This window comes from Caretta caretta, chromosome 1 (genome assembly GCF_965140235.1).
Source record: "Caretta caretta isolate rCarCar2 chromosome 1, rCarCar1.hap1, whole genome shotgun sequence".
Classification (NCBI taxonomy): Eukaryota; Metazoa; Chordata; order Testudines; family Cheloniidae; genus Caretta; species Caretta caretta.
Window position 1 is genome coordinate 327363048 of NC_134206.1, and position 18457 is coordinate 327381504.

The 18457-nt window shown below is 44.4% G+C and overlaps 1 protein-coding gene across 1 annotated transcript in view; it reads right to left on the reverse strand.

Annotated features, from left to right (window-relative positions):
- Positions 1-2871: 2871 nt before the first annotated feature.
- CDHR3 (cadherin related family member 3) overlaps positions 2872-18457 on the reverse strand; it is a 66590-nt gene continuing 51004 nt past the window's right edge. The window contains exons 17-21 of the mRNA XM_048836348.2: positions 16657-16688; positions 14692-14740; positions 8935-9035; positions 7671-7719; positions 2872-4320 (exon numbers count right to left, since the gene is read on the reverse strand). Of these exons, the coding sequence (XP_048692305.2) occupies positions 3932-4320; positions 7671-7719; positions 8935-9035; positions 14692-14740; positions 16657-16688 (620 nt within the window). The 3' untranslated portion in view covers positions 2872-3931. The remainder of the gene's footprint in view (positions 4321-7670; positions 7720-8934; positions 9036-14691; positions 14741-16656; positions 16689-18457) is intronic.

Genomic DNA, 18457 nt, shown 5'->3' on the forward strand with positions numbered 1-18457 from the left:
CTTTTTAGAACAACATTTGCAACTTATATAACAAATTTAATCCACAGTTCTCAAAGCACTTCAGCAACATGAATTAAACCACACAATATTCCTGTAAGATATCACCATACTTATCTTGGAGATCCAGGAAACAGAGGCACAATGACTTGAAGCCCAGTGCAAAATTATTGTAATAAATAGCAAGACTCCTATTGACTGCAGTGGGTGTTGGATCAGACCTTGTGCATGATCACAGCAAATCACTGGTCAGGAGCTCTGACTCCCATTCCCCACTATTCTAGCCATTAGACCCCACTTCTTCTCACTATAACATCTTGTAGCTGCAATCAATGGTATCTGTCAGAAATAAATTGTGCTAGAATCTTTCCTCCACCCTCTTATACCATATCCATCGCTGTGTATATTAATAAATGTGTAAGGCCAAAAGAGGCAATTACAATAAACTAAATTGACATCCTGCATAGCACAGGCCATAGAATTTCACCCAGTAATTCCCACAAATTGTGGTTGAGCTAGAGTATATCTTCTAGAAAGAGACAAACACTCTCTTGATTTAAAGACTTTGAGTGATGAAAAATCCGTTACATCCTGAAGGAAATTGCTCCAATCATTAATTAACATCACTGTTAAAAACTTGCACTTTAATCCAAGTTTGTTTGTCTAGCTTTAGCTTCCAGTTGTTGGCTCTGTAGTATCTGAATGCCTCCCAAATAGAACAAATGCAAGGTTTAGTCCAACATGTAGACGAGATGTCTTCCTCCTCCCCAAAATGTGGCTAGAAGCTTTATTATGTAGTGTATTGTATTATTATTAAGGTGTATACCTCTTCTCTTCATCCTACTATCTTAGCCTTAGAACTGTTGCTGTGGCAAAGATAGGCTAAAGAGGTGGATTTTCCACTGCTCCCCTGAAAGTGGGGAGACCCATAGTCATTCTCAACTCCTCCCAGCAGGGAGGGAGTTCCATAGCACTGGGCCAGCTGCTGGAAAAAGCTCTGTCCCCTTGGCATGAGGTTGACCCTTTCATAATCCCGGTGAAACTTAGCTCCTGCAGGAACTTGGGGTTCCTGAGCAAGAGGCATTTTTATGTAGCTTGGTTCATGGTCATGGAAGTCCTTAAAGAGGAGGACCAAGTTGAAGTGTATATGGAGTGTTCCATGTGGAGCCAGTGTAGTGAGCAGAGTACTGGGATGAGGTATGTTCAGCAACTATGGTGGCTAAGGATGCTGTGTTCTAGAGCAGTTGGAGCATTATGATCAGTTCACTTGTTCCCAAGTACAGTGAGCTGCATGGGACTCACAAAGGCATGCCTTCTACTGTGCCCAAGTCACGGCTCAGCAGTATGGGGCCAAACCTCAAGCCAACCTCAGATGGAAGGAGGAGTCCTGGGAGCCATAGCTTGTAGTTTCCAGTAGCAGTGGAGGGTCAAGCAGAACCCCAAGCTGTGACTATTTGGGGAATCTCTAAAAAGGGGGAGCTGCTGTTTTGGTGACTAAACCTTCAAAACGTTTATGGCTTCCCACCAACACAATTCTGTCTAACTTGAGCCAAGTTTCAGTCTGCTGCTTTTCATGCAGTTGCTGATCTAGGCAATGAGCTACCTGGGGTGATGGTTCTATTAGTGGGGGAGGTGAGCAAGACAGAGCTGGGTGTCATCCGTATTGCTGTTGCAAGCATAATGTTCCACAATTTCTCCCTAGAATGGAGGAGTCATGTTGTTCAAGCACAGGACTAGGCACCAGGAGAGCTGATTTTTACCCCCTGCTTTGCCACAGGCTTTCTGAGTGATGCTAGGAGCTATTTGTGCCCCAGTTTCTCCATCTGTAAAAGAGGGATAATGATTCCCTACCTTTCAAGGGTGATGTGCGGGACCTTCAGAAACTATAGTGAGGAGCACCACGGGAATGCCAATAAGGGCAAACTGAAAAATGCAGGCTGTCTTCTTATAATAAGTATAATGCAATTCAAAATCTTCATCACACACAGAAATGAAGTTTCTTTATCAGTGACAGGTGTACCTGTGGGTATCTCTGAACCATGTTGATGAAAAGATAAGAGTTACAATGCCAGTACCAGTTACTGCAGCACTTCTTATTACACTGGAAAGCAGCTCGTGCAGAAATGGGATGTATTTTATTTACATGAAACCACTACAAACAATAGTGGGCTGGAGCTCTGAATAGGTGACTAGTAATGTTGGTGCTCAAGGGTCAAGCAACACTATAACAACCAGCACAGACACAGTAACTGGTAACATGCCCAGACTGTGCAAAGGCAGTGAATCACTCTTTCCTATCTCTAGCATTGTGTTATTAAAGATAAATTAGGTTTCTAATTGCTAAGTGAAATGTTGTCATGACTGAAGAACTTTTCCCTGCTTTCTTCTTTTCCAATTGCAATTGGTGTTTCCTAATAAAATAGTTCATGAGCCAAACCCCTTCCAGGCCCTCAGAAACAGCGTGCTAATGCAACACTACAAGGAACAGCCTTACAATTAGTAGGAACCCAATCAATGAAGTTGTCATATGTCTTCCACTGCACGGGAATGGAGTCAAGTCTTGTGTGCTTTTCCCATCAGTCCTGGAAAATCAGATTGCTGTTTCCAAATTTGTATCTGGAAATAAGGGTAGTCCCCCTTAACATGGTACAGACTGACACATCGGAAAAGTTAAGATCAAATAAAATTAGAATTTAAGATCCTCACCTAACTTAATCCCAAACATTTTCTGCTGCCATTGAGCTGATCAGATCATCCCCCTTGTACTCAAGAAAAAAAGAGCAGAGGATTTCTGAAAAATAATTCATTCAGAAATATTTTTGTTTGCAAACTAGCAATTTCTTGCAATGATGTAACACTTTTTTCCCTGTTTCAGTATTGTGCACAGCATAAACCTCATACATTATCACACTAGACCAGTTATATTGTAACATACGTTGTGAAATCATTTTTCTTCTGGGTATCTTCAGCTTGATTTTGCAAAATACAAAAAGCACAGAACATGATGAAATTGAACAATAATAAAGTTACAAAAGCTATGAACTTTAACAGGAGGACCTAATACAACAAAAGAAGCTAGGGATATTTCCATTCAAAAATATTTTCAAAACGTTTTCTTTTCTAAGTCATAAAGGACAGGATACAGATAAAAATCATGTGTGAAAAGCACTTCGCTGTTACCAACAAAATACTAGACTTTTTAAACTTACATTTCTTTCTTTATGATGATTATTTTCTTTTAGCCGCTCACTCAGTTTGGACAATGAAGCAAACTTGTTCAGTTTCCTAGCATTGTTTGTTTGCGTTTTGTGTGTGTGTGTGTGTGTGTGTGTGTATATATAAAATCAGCTTCATTTTGGGCTTTTTCTGGCATTTTTAGATCATTAATCTCTCTCTAAGTGGTCTTGGTGTCACTAGATGGGAGAGAACACCACACCCAGGATGTGTGTGGGTTACACACACGCGTGCGTGTGCACACACACACACACACACACACACACAGTGTGTCAGCTGCTACATGTCCTAAGGATGTGTAGTATGTATCCCTTCTGTGGCCGTGGCCTCACCTCCTGCCCACCCTTTTTAGGGTAATTCATGCTTCCAACTGCATTAGCCAACAGTCTTTGTGGTGTGGGGAGCATGAGGAATGCATTTATGGTTTGGGCCTATGTGGAGTGACACATAGGGGAATGGGGAAGCTCATTGTACCCTTTCCTCTTCCCCCAAGTTCATGCACCTACGCAGGTGCAGGGACAACCTGGCCCTACGTTTGGGTGCAATTTACATGGTACTGTCCATTTACCACGTCCCTCACACTAAGAAAGGTGTTGAGTAAGAAGCACAAGCCCCTCTTGTCTGTGGAATCTGTTAATGTTGTAATGCCGCAGTGAAGGTTTTCCCATGGAGCACACAGTTGGGATGGTTCCCAAAAGCTTCACACTGCATTCTTTAAGGCTGGTTTTGGCTGTAACAGAGGGTATATTTTGGGAGAGGGGACTGGCGACCTGCCGGGTGAGGATGACCCCCTACTCCCAGCTCCATCTTTTAGCTTCTGTAATTTCAGGCTATCCTGGCTTGAAGTTTCTGCCTTCCCTTCTGAGGACTTTGTTGCCATGTTATTCTTTGCTGCCAGCTCTCTGCCATTTGGGCCAGCTTCTTGCTTGCTCGGAGTCCCCATTCTGTTTTTCCCTTCACTGCTGTTTGCTGGGGCACTTGAAATTACCTGTGCAACCGGATCCTTTATTCCTGGTTGAACTGGCTCCTTCGTATCTTTCCATCTTCGGGCCCCAGATTTTGAATTGTATTCATACATTTTGCCAGTGACTGGGTAGGGGGAAAAACACAAACAGTTAAACTATTTCTCCTTTTAGCAGACTAATGGAAGGAAGTTCCGCTCAGCTTGTCAGGCTAATTAATTAAGATTTACTCCTTTTTAACTCTTACTCCACTTTTTCATGTTCTCTCTCTCTATGTATGTATGTATGTATGTGTATATGTGTGTGTGTGTGTGTATGTATATATATATATATATATATATATAAAATCTTCTTACTATATGTTCCATTCTATGCATCCGATGAAGTGGGCTGTAGCCTACGAAAGCTTATGCTCAAATAAATTTGTTAGTTTCTAAAGTGCCACAAGTACTCCGGTTCTTTTTAAAATCTTTTGTAGTTAATAAACTTGTTTTATTATTTTATCTTATCCAGTGTGTTTTAAATTGAAATGTCTGGGAAACTCCATTTGGGGTGACAAGATGAGTGCATATTATTCCTTTTAAAGAAATAAACTTTTATTGTCCAAGAGAGGGATGGGCAATATAGGACATACATTTCTGGGAGGAAACCTAAGACTGGGAGTGTACTGGGGGCACCCTGCAGTATAACCAAAGCTGAGACGAGTCAGTGTGTGTGTCTAGCAGGCTTCAGTTACATGTAGACCCTCTGGGTGTGGCTTGCATGCTGGAAAGCTGTTTGTGAGTGGCCCAGGTGAGAGCTACTTCAGCAAGGCATTGTAAGGCACCCAAGATTGCAGGGCAGGAGTGACACAGCTGCTAATTAGTCTGGATTGCACCTGGTATGTCACAGGTGGAGATTCCATAACCTGCCTAGGTAATTTGTTCCAGTGCTTAACTACCCTGACAATTAGGAATTTTTTCCTAATGTCCAACCTAAATCTCCCTTGCTGCAATTTAAGCCCATTGCTTCTTGTTGTGTCTCAGTGGATAAGGAGAATAATTTATTATACTCCTCTTTATAGCAACCTTTTACATACTTGAAGACTATTATCATGTCCCCCCTCAGTCTTCTCTTCTCCAGACTAAACAAGTCCCGGTTTTTCAATCTTTCCTCACAGGTCATGTTCTCTAGGCCATTGAACATTTTTGTTGCCTCCTCTGGACTTTCTCCAATTGGTGCACATTTTTCCAGCCTTTCGATCCATTAAGGTATAGATCTCACAATGGCCACTCGTTTAGGCGGAAGATCAGTGCTGTAGCTTTTGACTCAATTCTTTCTCTCTTCTTGTCTGTCCTACTGTTTTCTGAGAGGCAGCCTGACCCGTCGGCTTCTCTGTGTTCTACCGTCGGTAACCCCTGGATGCGGTGGCACCAGTGCATTTCTGCTGCATGAGATGAGGGTGAGCTCTCAGCAGCTGTGCAGGAGCGAGACCCATTGACCCCTGCTGTGCTTCCCTGTGGCGACTTTGGAGGTTGTGTCAATACATCTACTCCTACTCCACAGGCCGACCCCCCTGAATGTGGGGGAGGGGTGCAACGGCCACAGGGATTTCTGCAGCCCTAGCACTACGATCGCAGTCATGGAGCAGTCCTTCCTCCCCACTCCCTCTGCTAAGTCCACGATGGGGTAACCAGATATCAAGTGTGGAAAATCGGGATGGGGGTGGGGGGTAATTGGCACCTATATAAGAAAAAGCCCCAAATATCAGGACTGTCCCTGTCAAATCAGGACATCTGGTCACCCTACATAGTCCTGCTTGGCAGCAGTGGCACCAATTCAGATATTTCCACAGGGAGACGCTTTGCGGGGGGGTGGGGAGGGATTCTGGTCACCCCCCTCCCACTCTCCTAACAGAGACTCTGTTCTCGTCCCCACTCATCTGATCCCCTGGCCGGACTCCCCGAGTCTCCCTCAGGCTAAGAGCCCCTCCTCTCTCTTATCCACACAGTGCACAAGATGATGCCACCAGGAGTCGAGTTCTCAGCCACTCCCCTATGCTCTGCTTACAGGAACGCTCTTCCCCATGCGCAAGGTAGTAACACCATTTTGATCCAGCCACCCCTCCATCTGTCTAGAGGGGTGGGCAGGTCAATTTTCAGTGGTGTTGCCACCATGCAGCCAGAGTGACTCTCTGGACCCCTCCAGCAGCAGCTGTACTGATTTACTACAGAACCACTGCTTAAAAGTGGTCAGGCCATGCCCCCACCCCACCCCCGGCTCTGCTGCCTGTGGAACTTTAAACAAATGTAAAAATCTTGGGGGAGGGTTTTGCCCCTCCCGCGGCCCTTCCAACTGGTGCCACTGCTTGGCAGGGGGAACTGGAGTTTTCCCATAATGCATATTCTCTCTGTATAGTCACTGTACATGCTTTCGAGATATTTAGATATCTTAGCTGATTTGTAAATGTTACTAGGGTATTGGCTTGATTTTCATAACCTGTGAACATAAGAACGGCCATATTGGGTCAGACCAATGGTCCATCTAGCCCAGTATCCTGTCTTCTGACTGTGCAGGGCCAGATGCTTCAGAGGGAGTTACCAGGACAGGGCACTTTCATTGTGTGATCCACGCCCTGTCACCCAGTACCAGCTTCCAGCACTTGCAGGCTTAGGATACCTAGCACCTGGGGTTGCATCCCTGAACATCTTAGTTAATAGCCATTGATGGACCTATCCTATATGAACTTATCTAATTCATTTTTTAACCCAGTTATACTTTTGGCCTTCATAAAATCCCATGGCAATGAGTTCCACAGGTTGACTGTGTGTTGCGTCAAGAAGTTCTTCCTTATGTTTGTTTTAAATTTGCTGCCTGTTAATTTCACTGTGTGACCCTTTTCTTGTGTTTAGGTGAAGAAGTAATAACACTTATTCATGTTCTCCTCACCTTGCATGATTCTATAAATCTCTATCATATTGCCCCTTATTTGTCTCTTTTCCAAATTGAAAAGTCCCAGTCTTATTAATCTCTCCTCATATGGAAGCTGTTCCATTCCCCTAATCATTTTTATTGCCCTTCGCTGTAACTTTTCCAATTCCAATATATCTTTTTTGCGATGGGGTGACCAGAACTGAATACATTATTCAAGGTGTGGGTGGGCCATAGCTTTACATAGAAGCATTATGATATTTTCTGTCTTCTTATGTATCCCTTATTAATGGCTCCTAACATTGTTTGTTTGCTTTATTGATTACTGCCGCACATTGAGCGGATGTCTCCAGGGAACTATTCACAATGATGTCAAGATCTCTTTCTTGAGTGGTAACAGCTAATTTAGACCCCATCATTTTATATGTATAGCTGGGTTTATATTTTCCAATGAGCATTACTATGCATTTATCAACATTGACTTGAAATGTTACTCCCATTCTCCTTGGGAAATAAGTTACCTTATTTCAAGCCAAAGATTTAAATTCACTTATAATTTTTCTTTACCTGGGTCTCTGGCTTCTCCATTAAAGACAGTGTTTATCTTGGTCATTTCCTATGAAATGAAGAGACACACAATGTGAAATCAAACCTGTGAAATAATTAAAGAAGGAGGAGGAGCTGTGACTTGGACATTTTTATATGACCTGCATGTTGCATTAGGGGGAGTTTAATCAGAACTAGCAACAAAAGCTATTGTGGCTTAGGGTGTTGCCACCAAATGTTCAGAGGAGAATTAATCAGTTCTGATGTGCTCAATGACTCCAAACATGCAGTCACAAGAGGGGCATCTCCAGAGGAGAAGAGGTTTGGAAATTCCTTATGGTAGACCAAAGTTCAGATCAAGCCACACAGTTGTTTCCATTCTAATTCATAAAAACTTGTGAAACCCCCTGTTCATATTTACATCCCCCTCGCCCCATCATTTTAATGCAACCAAAGGGTGCAATTCTGCCTTTCAGGCACTGGCCCATGTTGAGGCAGAATGGACACATGACACTTTCTGGACAGAGAGAGAGCACACACACGCACACACACACGTACAATGTGCCAGCTGCTACGCTTCTTATGGACGTGTAGTATGTATCCCTTCTGTGGCCAGGGGCTCACCTCCTGCCCTCCCTTTTTGGGATAGCTCATGCTTCTAGCCGCATTAGCCAACAGTCTTTGTGTTGTGGGGAGCATGAGGAATGCATTTATGGTTTTATGCATTTATGTTGAGTGACACAAAGGGGAATGGGGAAGCTCGTTTGTACCCTTTCCTCTTCCCCCAAGTTCATGTACCCACACAGGCGCAGGGACAACCTGGCCCTACATTTTGGGTGCAATTTATATGGTATTGTCCATTTACCATGTCCCTCACAATAAGAAAGGTGTTGAGTAAGAAGCACAAACCCCTCTTGTCTGTGGAATCTGTTAATGTTGTAATGCCAGGGTGAAGGTTTTCCCATGGAGCACACAGTTGGGATGGTTCCCAAAAGCTTCACACTGCATTCTTTAAGGCTGGTTTTGGCTGTAACTGAGGGTATATTTTGGGAGTGGGGACTGGTGACCTGACTGGTGAGGATGACCCCCTGCCCCCAGCTCCATCTTTTAGCTTCTGTAATTTCAGGCTATCCTGGCTTGAAGTTTCTGCCTTCCCTTCTGAGGGCTTTGTTGTCATGTTGTTCTCTGCTGCTAGCTCCCTGCCATTTGGTCCAGCTTCTTGCTTTCTTGGAGTCCCCATTCTGTCTTTCCCTTCACTGCTATTTGCTGGGGCAGTTGAAATTACCTGTGCAACTGGATCCTTTATTCCTGGTTGAACTGGCTCCTTCGTATCTTTCCATCTTCGGGCCCCAGATTTTGAATTGTATTCATACATTTTGCCAGTGACTGGATAGGGGGAAAAACACAAACAGTTAAACTATTTCTCCTTTTAGCAGACTAATGGAAGGAAGTTCCCCTTAGCTTGTCAGTTAAAAAGGAGTAAATCTCATCAAAAGGTCTGGAAACTCTGGTCAGTTTGGCAAGCCCAACTTCTTCATCTAAGTCCTAGATTTTCTATTTTAACTATACCGGTATAGTAAAGCGGCAAAACTCCCGTACTGTGGATGCAGTTATAGAGGTGTCGAAGTGATTATCCTGGTTCACGAAGATGAGTAAGCAATACCACTATTAGGCACCTTTATAAGGATATAGCTGTGTCAATACTAGAGGCTGTAGTAGTTTATTGACCCACCCCGCTAACTGATGTAGATATCCTGGTATAACGATCTAGTGTAGACCAGCCCTAAAACACACTATTATCTAGACTAAGAAAGACTCTGTGTGTGATAGGTTTGCTACATCGAAGTAGCTAACTATTTGAACAAACAATTTGAAACACCACATGGCATCTATTGTAGACATCGTTCAACACCTTTAAACTCAGGTTAGTTGGTCTAAGTTCACCCCAGGCTCAGAGATCTGGCATCACCAAAGATCTGGCCTATTCATTGACTTTTAATTTGCCTAGAATGCTTTCCCCCTGACAGATGCTCTATACTTCAGTGAAAGATAATGGGACGATGTGTTCTCTCTGTTTACATGCTGGGGGGAACTCATAGTTACAGGTCCTGCAGTCACAAATCTTTGGTACTTTAGTGCACTGTGCAATAGTGCTTTGTTAGAAAGTACTTATAGCCCTCTGTAGACTTTAATAGTGACTCTTCCCTTGTACACTGGAAACAGGCATCCACTACTTCAGCTCATTTACTTTCCACAGATATGTAGAGAAATTTCCTGGTGTCCATTGTAATTACCTTATTGTCTAAATTACTCCTTACTTGTTAAGTGGACAAGGGCAACTAGCGGCATTGCCTATAATTAATTAAACATTATTTTTACCAGGTACTGTGAGACAAAACGACTTTTAAGGATTGGCGAGAGAAGTGGAGGTTCTATGCTATAGTTAGTACTGTATCAAGATTAATGGATCTTAACACATTAGTGAAATGTGGGCAATTTAAAAATAAAATTGGATCTCTCCTCACATGATTTGGCTACTTATAGATTAGGCACTTTAGAATAGAAAAGAATAGGGAATGTCTAATAGCCTTATATGTAGCTACCAGCACAAAAGGTGCTGAGGTTACAGCCTGAAAATGTGGATGTTTACATACGCTCCAGCAGGGCTTTCATGCAAGGTTTAGTTATTGCACCAGTGGAGTTTGCAGGACACCTGACCCAGCTCCTCTTGAGTCTGCTGAACTGAGCACTTATGAATCCAAGTCTGGCAGGTGGGATGTTGTGGCACTGTCCCCAAGATGTGCTCATTCATCCCAAAGAGCACTCGCTCTGGGAATAACCCTAGTGTGCGTGGCAGTTTTCATTTTCAACCGGCACGCACCTGCCAACACAGCCATCCTCCGCCAGGCTGCAGGAACGCACTCCTAGTGAGCACATATATCTCCACTGCCCCTGCAACGTTGTACTGCAGCATAACATTTAAGTCAGGGCATAGCACAAATGTCATCCCACTGTGGTGCATTTCAGACCCTCTGAACTCTGTAGCTAGAGCCTGAGCCCAAACAGCTTTGTATTCGTCACGTTTAGATGTAATGTTTGTAGACATTGTTCACAGAGCCGTGTCAGTCCCAAGATATTACAAAGACAAGGTGGGTGAAGTAATATCTTTTATTGGACCAACTTCAGTTTGTGTGAGAGAGAAGCTTTCGAGCTACTTGGGAAGAGGAAGAGCACTGTGCAGCTTGAAAGCTCCACAGGTACCATAGCAGGGAGTGGCCCAGATGATACGTCTGAGGGAAGGGAGCAGAAGGAGACTCCACCAGTTGAAAGGCATGAGATGCACTGTCCTAAGGTTGCGGGTTCCATGACCACCACTCCCAAGAAAAGGAGGCGGGTGGTGGTGGTCGGGGACACTCTCCTCAAGGGGACTGAGTCATCTATCTGCTGCCCTGACCGGGAAAACAGAGAAGTCTGCTGCTTGCCAGGGGCTAAGATTCGCGATGTGACGGAGAGTCTGCCGAGATTCATCAAACCCTCGGATCGCTACCCCTTCCTGCCATTCCACGTGGGCACCAATGATACTGCCAAGAATGACCTTGAGCAGATCACTGCAGACTACGTGGCTCTGGGAAGGAGGATAAAGGAGTATGAGGCGCAAGTGGTGTTCTCGTCCATCCTCCCCGTGGAAGGAAAATGCCGGGGTAGGGATCGTTGAATCATGGAAGTCAATGAATGGCTACGCAGGTGGTGTCGGAGAGAAGGCTTTGGATTCTTCGACCATGGGATGGTGTTCCAAGAAGGAGGAGTGCTAGGCAGAGACGGGCTCCACTTAACGAAGAGAGGGAAGAGCATCTTCGCATGCAGGCTGGCTAACCTAGTGAGGAGGGCTTTAAACTAGGTTTACCGGGGGAAGGAGACCAAAGCCCTGAGGTAAGTGGGGAAGCGGGATACCAGGAGGAAGCACGAGCAGGAGCGTGTGAGAGGGGAGGGCTCCTGCCTCATACTGAGAACGAGGAGCGATCAGCGGGTTATCTCAAGTGCCTATATACAAATGCACAAAGCCTGGGAAACAAGCAGGGAGAACTGGAGGTCCTGGCAAAGTCAGGGAATTATGATGTGATTGGAATAACGGAGACTCGGTGGGATAACTCGCATGACTGGAGTACTGTCATGGATGGGTATAAACTGTTCAGGAAGGACAGGGAGGCCAGAAAAGGTGGGGGGAGTTGCACTGTATGTAAGGCAGCAGTATGACTGCTCAGAGCTCAAGTATGAAACTGCAGAAAAACCTGAGAGTCTCTGGATTAAGTTTAGAAGCCTGAGCAACAAGGGTGATGTCATGGTGGGAGTCTGCTATAGACCACCAGACCAGGGGGATGAGGTGGACGAGGTTTTCTTCCGGCAAGTCGCAGAAGCTACTAGATCGCACGCCCTGGTTCTCATGGGCGACTTCAATCATCCTGGTATCTGCTGGGAGAGCAATACAGCGGTGAACAGACAATCCAGGAAGTTTTTGGAAACTGTAGGGGACAATTTCCTGGTGCAAGTGCTGGAGGAACCAACTAGGGGCAGAGCTCTTCTTGACCTGCTGCTCACAAACCGGGAAGAATTAGTAGGGGAAGCAAAAGTGGATGGGAACCTGGGAGGCAGTGACCATGAGATGGTCGAGTTCAGGATCCTGACACAAGGAAGAAAGGAAAGCAGCAGAATACGGACCCTGGACTTCAGAAAAGCAGACTTTGACTCTCTCAGGGAACGGATGGGCAAGATCCCCTGGGAGAATAACATGAAGGGGAAAGGAGTCCAGGAGAGCTGGCTGTATTTTAAAGAATCCTTATTGAGGTTACAGGGACAAACCATCCCGATGTATAGAAAGAATAGTAAATATGGCAGGCGACCAGCTTGGCTTAACAGTGAAATCCTTGCTGATCTTAAACACAAAAAAGAGGCTTACACGAAGTGGAAGATTGGACAAATGACCAGGGATGAGTATTTAAATATTGCTCAGGCATGTAGGAATGGAATCAGGAAGGCTAAATCACACCTGGAGTTGCAGCTAGCGAGGGATGTTAAGAGTAACAAGAAGGGTTTCTTCAGGTATGTTGGCAATAAGAAGAAAGCCAAGGAAAGTGTGGGCCCCTTAATGAATGAGGGAGGCAACCTAGTGACAGAGGATGTGGAAAAAGCTAATGTACTCAATGCTTTTTTGCCTCTGTCTTCATGAACAAGGTCAGCTCCCAGACTACTGCACTGGGCAGCACAGCATGAAGAGCAGGTAGCCAGCCCTCTGTGAAGGAAGAAATGGTTCAGGACTATTTAGAAAAACTGGACGTGCACGAGTCCATGGGGCTGGATGCGTTGCATCCGAGAGTGCTAAAGGAATTGGCGGATGTGATTGCAGAGCTATTAGCCATTATCTTTGAAAACTCATGGCGATCCGGGGAAGTCCCGGAAGATTGGAAAAAGGCTAATGTAATGCCCATCTTTAAAAAAGGGAAGAAGGATGATCCTGGGAACTACAGGCCGGTCAGCCTCACCTCAGTCCCCGGAAAAATCATGGAGCGTGTCCTCAGGGAATCAATTCTGAAGCACTTAGACGAGAGGAAAGTGATCAGGAACAGTCAGTATGGATTCACCAAGGGAAAGTCATGCTTGACTAATCTAATTGCCTTCTATGATGAGATAACTGGTTCTGTGAATGAAGGGAAAGCAGTGGACATGTTATTCCTCGACTTTAGCAAAGCTTTTGACACTGTCTCCCACAGTATTCTTGTCAGCAAGTTAAAGAAGTATGGGCTGGATGGATGCACTACAAGGTGGGTAGAAAGTTGACAAGATTGTCGGGCTCAACGGGTAGTGATCAATGGCTCCATGTCTAGTTGGCAGCCGGTATCTAGCGGAGTGCCCCAAGGGTCGGTCCTGGGGCCGGTTTTGTTCAATATCTTCATTAATGATCTGGAGGATGGTGTGGATTGCACCCTCAGCAAGTTTGCGGATGACACTAAACTAAAGGGTAGGGATAGGATAGAGAGGGACCTAGACAAATTGGAGGATTGGGCCAAAAGAAATCTGATGAGGTTCAACAAGGACAAGTGCAGAGTCCTGCACTTAGGATGGAAGAATCCAATGCACCGCTACAGACTAGGGATCGAATGGCTAGGCAGCAGTTCTGCAGAGAGGGACCTAGGGGTGACAGTGGACGAGAAGCTGGATATGAGTCAACAGTGTGCCCTTGTTGCCAAGAAGGCCAATGGCATTTTGGGGTGTATAAGTAGGGGCATTGCCAGCAGATCGAGGGATGTGATCGTTCCCCTCTATTCAACATTAGTGAGGCCTTATCTGGAGTAGTGTGTCCAGTTTTGGGCCCCACACTACAAGAAGGATGTGGAGAAATTGGAGAGAGCCCAGCGAAGGGCTACAAAAATGATTAGGGGACTGGAACACATGAGTTATGAGGAGAGGCTGAGGGAACTGGGATTGTTTAGTCTACGGAAGAGAAGAATGAGGGGGGATTTGATAGCTGCTTTTAACTACCTGAAAGGTGGATCCAAAGAGGATGGATCTAGACTATTCTCAGTGATAGCAGATGACAGGACAGTAATGGTCTCAAGTTGCAGTGGGGGAGGTTTAGGTTGGAAAAACTTTTTCACTAGGAGGGTGGTGAATGCGTTACCTAGGGAGGTGGTGGAATCCCCTTCCTTAGAAGTTTTTAAGGTCAGGCTTGACAAAGCCCTGGCTGGGATGATTTAGTTGGGATTGGTCCTGCTCTGAGCAGCGGGTTGAACTAGATGGCCTCTAGAGGTCCCTTCCAACTCTGTTATTCTATGATTCTATGAAAGGTTGTATCTCTCACCAACAGAAGTTGGTCCAATAAAAGCTATTACCTCACCCACCTTGTTGCTTTAGAGCTAAGGTAGTCTGGAAAGCCTAAGGAAAGGACATGTCATATATTTGTACACAATAGGTTGTGGGGCTGCTACAAGGTAACCAATCCAGTTTATTTCTAGCCAAACATTTAAATTCACTTTTAATTTTTCCTTACCTGGATCTGTGGCTTCTCCATCAAAGACGGTGTTTATCCTGGTCATTTCCTATGAAGAGACACACAATGTGAAATCAAACCTGTGAAATAATTAAAGAAGGAGGAGTAGCAGTGACTTGGACATTTTTACCTACATGGATTGAAGCAGATTTATATGACCCGCATGTTGCATTAGGGTGAGTTTAATCAGAACTGACAACAAAAGTCATTGTGACTTAGGGTGTTGCTACCAAATGTTTAAAGGAGAATTAATAGGGTCTGACCTTCTAAATGACTCCAAATGTCATGTTAGATGTACGCAAGTCTCTATTACCTGGAATTAATCACGTCATTTTGCTCCATCATATCAGAACTAAAAAATTTAGAACTTGAGTCTCCCCTCAGTTACACTGCTTCTGGTCAGGGGTAACGCTGTTGAAGTCAATGAAGTTACACCGTGTAGAATTGGTTTGAATGGAGAAATAGGCCTTTTGTTGTTCTCCTTCTGCTTGGCCTTCGGATAATAATCTCCTTTCTGACCCCCGGTGACTCCACCTCTCTTGTGTCTGATATAGGAGGATGGAAAATGTAGTCTGGCTGGGGAGCCCAGTCCATGGAGGTGACTGGGGGGGATGATGCACCTGAACTACAACTCCCAAGAGGCACCACTGTGGGATTTCTGAATAGAACATTTTCAGGTTTTGGCCAAAAACATTTTGATATTTGGGTGTTTTTGTTTGTTATAATGAAAAGTCAAAATATATCACGGAAACAAAATTTTTCATGAACCATGTTTGCTTTAGTTGAAAAACCAATTCCCTTCTAAAGCAACTTCGATGGAAAATTTTCGACCAGCCCAAATGACAGCATTGTGTAGCCTGAATAGCTCAAGATTCCTTCTTTTCAGTGCCTGCTTTCTCAGTGTTTAATATCACATATTGGGCCAGATTTAACAGGTCATATTGGTTTGTTTTTCCAAAGTCACTAAATAAAAACCCTGACCTGGTTCACCCCATTTCCATCTCCTCATCCAATCCCTCCATAAATCAAAATGCCCTTCACCGTGATCCTTTCCTCAGGTAGGAAGGTAACAAGCTAGATGGTTGAAAATCCTTACCCTAAAGGCCCACAAACAAATTATGGACCTAACAAACCCTGCTAAGTGTCACCATTCAGTCACTCTGCTTCCCACTGAATCCCGTTACTCACTGTATTTTGTGTGTCTGTCTGGATTGTAACTCCGTTCAGGCAGGGATCTGGGTGAAATCCTGGCCCCACTGAACTCAATGGGAGTTTTGCCATTGACTTTAATCAAGCCTGGATTTCACCCCTCCTCTATAAAACACTGTTGGTGGATAAGGAGCTTCATGCTTAGCAGATTGGGCTCCAGACTGGGAGTCGGGACTTGCACCCATTCCCATCTCTACTATTGACCTACTGTGTGATCCTGGGCAAATCACTTCTCTCTGTTTCCCTTCCTACTCTTTACCTGTCTTCTCTCTTTAGGTTGTAAACCCTTTAGGGAAGGGATTGTCACTTATATATGTACAGCATCTAACACAACAGAGCGCCAGTCTGAGCTGGAATCTGAGTGTTACTGTTATATTAATAATAATCCTACAGTCCTTGTTTAGACCAGACTCTCATTGGCTGATAAGATCTGTGGGACCAGAATCTAATATGGCATCATTGATCCACTTGCTAAAATTCCCATTAGTATTTCTAGTGATGGCTTCCAATTCTCAGTCTGTATATATGAAAAAACCACTCGGATATGTCTACAATTTAAAAAATAGCACTATTCAATATTTTTGAAATAGTGGGTTTGTAGAAAACATGTATAGTGGCAGAAACAAACTATGCCAAGAATTCTACCTTGCAATCTCCCTCATTGGCATCAAACAAAAATTCCACAGGTTCTGTGACCATACTTTAGGACTGGTGTGGGCCAAACACTTACTTTAGTTTGTGACTTACAGTACTTACCCAAACCTCTTCTTTCTTAACTTTCTTCTTTTCTACAGGAAATGAAATGTACATTGCAAGAAATCAGAATTTTTTTGACTGTGATAAACAGACATTAAAGCCAAGATTTTCAAAAGTGATGAGTGAGTTTGAGACACCTTTTAAAAGAAGAGCCTGACTTTCACAGGACAGATGATCAGAACTTTCTGAAAATCAGAGCCCTTTGAGGTATTTCAGGTTGGGCACCCAAAATTGCTAATCACACTTGACAATCTTGCCCTAGAAGTAGAGGTGAATAATTTGCCACAAATAATTTTCCTCAATTAATTTTACTTTCCATTGATTGTTTGAACAGATTTAGAAATTGACATGTATTCTTTATTCAAAATTATTCACACCTTTGAAGAGTGAATAATTTGCTTTGGGGATGAAATTCCCCTCTGTGCAGACAGACAGCACTAGGGCTATGCACAACTGACCTCCCAATCAAGCCATATTCTGAGGGTACAGCTGCTGCAAAGTCCTTGCACTGGCCCTCTACAGGAGAGTAAATTTTACCTGTGGGGAATATTTGAACTAAAATGTAGCTTTCATGAGTATTTGCACTTGTAAAGCTTATGCACTTGCAAGTTCATGGAAGCCAAAACAAGAAAGTGTTGCAAACCCAATCAAGCAACATTCTGATTTGTAAAATGGATTGGATATTTGCAATCTCTTTCCCGCACCCAACCCCCATTTTCACTCATTCTGAGTTAGTAGAGAGTATAGGCGCCAACTTTCTAATATGCCGGGGGGGTGCTCCCCTGGCTCCACCCCTTCCCCCACAGCCACAACCCCACCCTGCCTCTTCTTGACCCATTCCGACCCCTCCGCTGAGCATGTCCCGCCAATCAGCGCCTTCTCTCCCCCCACCCCAGTGCCTCCTGCATGCTGCAGCTGATCCATGGTGGGCAGGAGGGAGGGGGAGGTGCTTATTGGCGGGGCTGCCAGCAGGCAAGAGGTGCTGGGAGAAGGGGGAGGCACTGATAGGGGATTCAGCACCCACTTTTTTTTTTTTTCTGTGGGTGCTCCAGCCCTGGAGCACACACACAGTCAGCGCCAACAGTAGGGAGACTGGGCTTCTCTACAGCACAGATCCATGGATGCTGCCCAATTTCAAGGGTGCATGCTGCCTCTATATTTCTGCATTTCCATTTTTGTTCCCTCCTTTGAGGCTTTTTTTTAATCTCCCTTCAAACAACACCTCCAGCCACCAACAGGCTCTGGTGGTTGGCATGTGATGGCCTAAAATGTATAATTACTACAGATGGGTCTGAGCCTGAAAAATTACTTCAAACCATCTTCCTTTTCCCCCCTACCAACTCAACTTTTGGGGCTCAACTTGAGGCAACTTGAAGGGACCCAATTTTTCAGAAAGTACCAGGCATCCAGCCTCTGAAAAACCAGGCACCTCTAAGTGTCTCAAACCAGGCACCCAAAATCACTTGTTATAGGTAAAAAGAAAAGGAGGACTTGTGGCACCTTAGAGACTAACCAATTTATTTGAGCATAAGCTTTCGTGAGCTACAGCTCACTTCATCGGATGTTCCCCGATGAAGTGAGCTGTAGCTCACGAAAGCTTATGCTCAAATAAATTGGTTAGTCTCTAAGGTGCCACAAGTCCTCCTTTTCTTTTTGCAGATGCAGACTAACACGGCTGCTACTCTGAAACTTGTTATAGGTGAGAATCATGGCTTCCAAATTGGGATGGCCTGGTTGTGTGTGCGGTGTCCAAAAGCTGGTTGTTGCTGAGTCAGCTCAAACTGTATTTAGGAGATTGAAC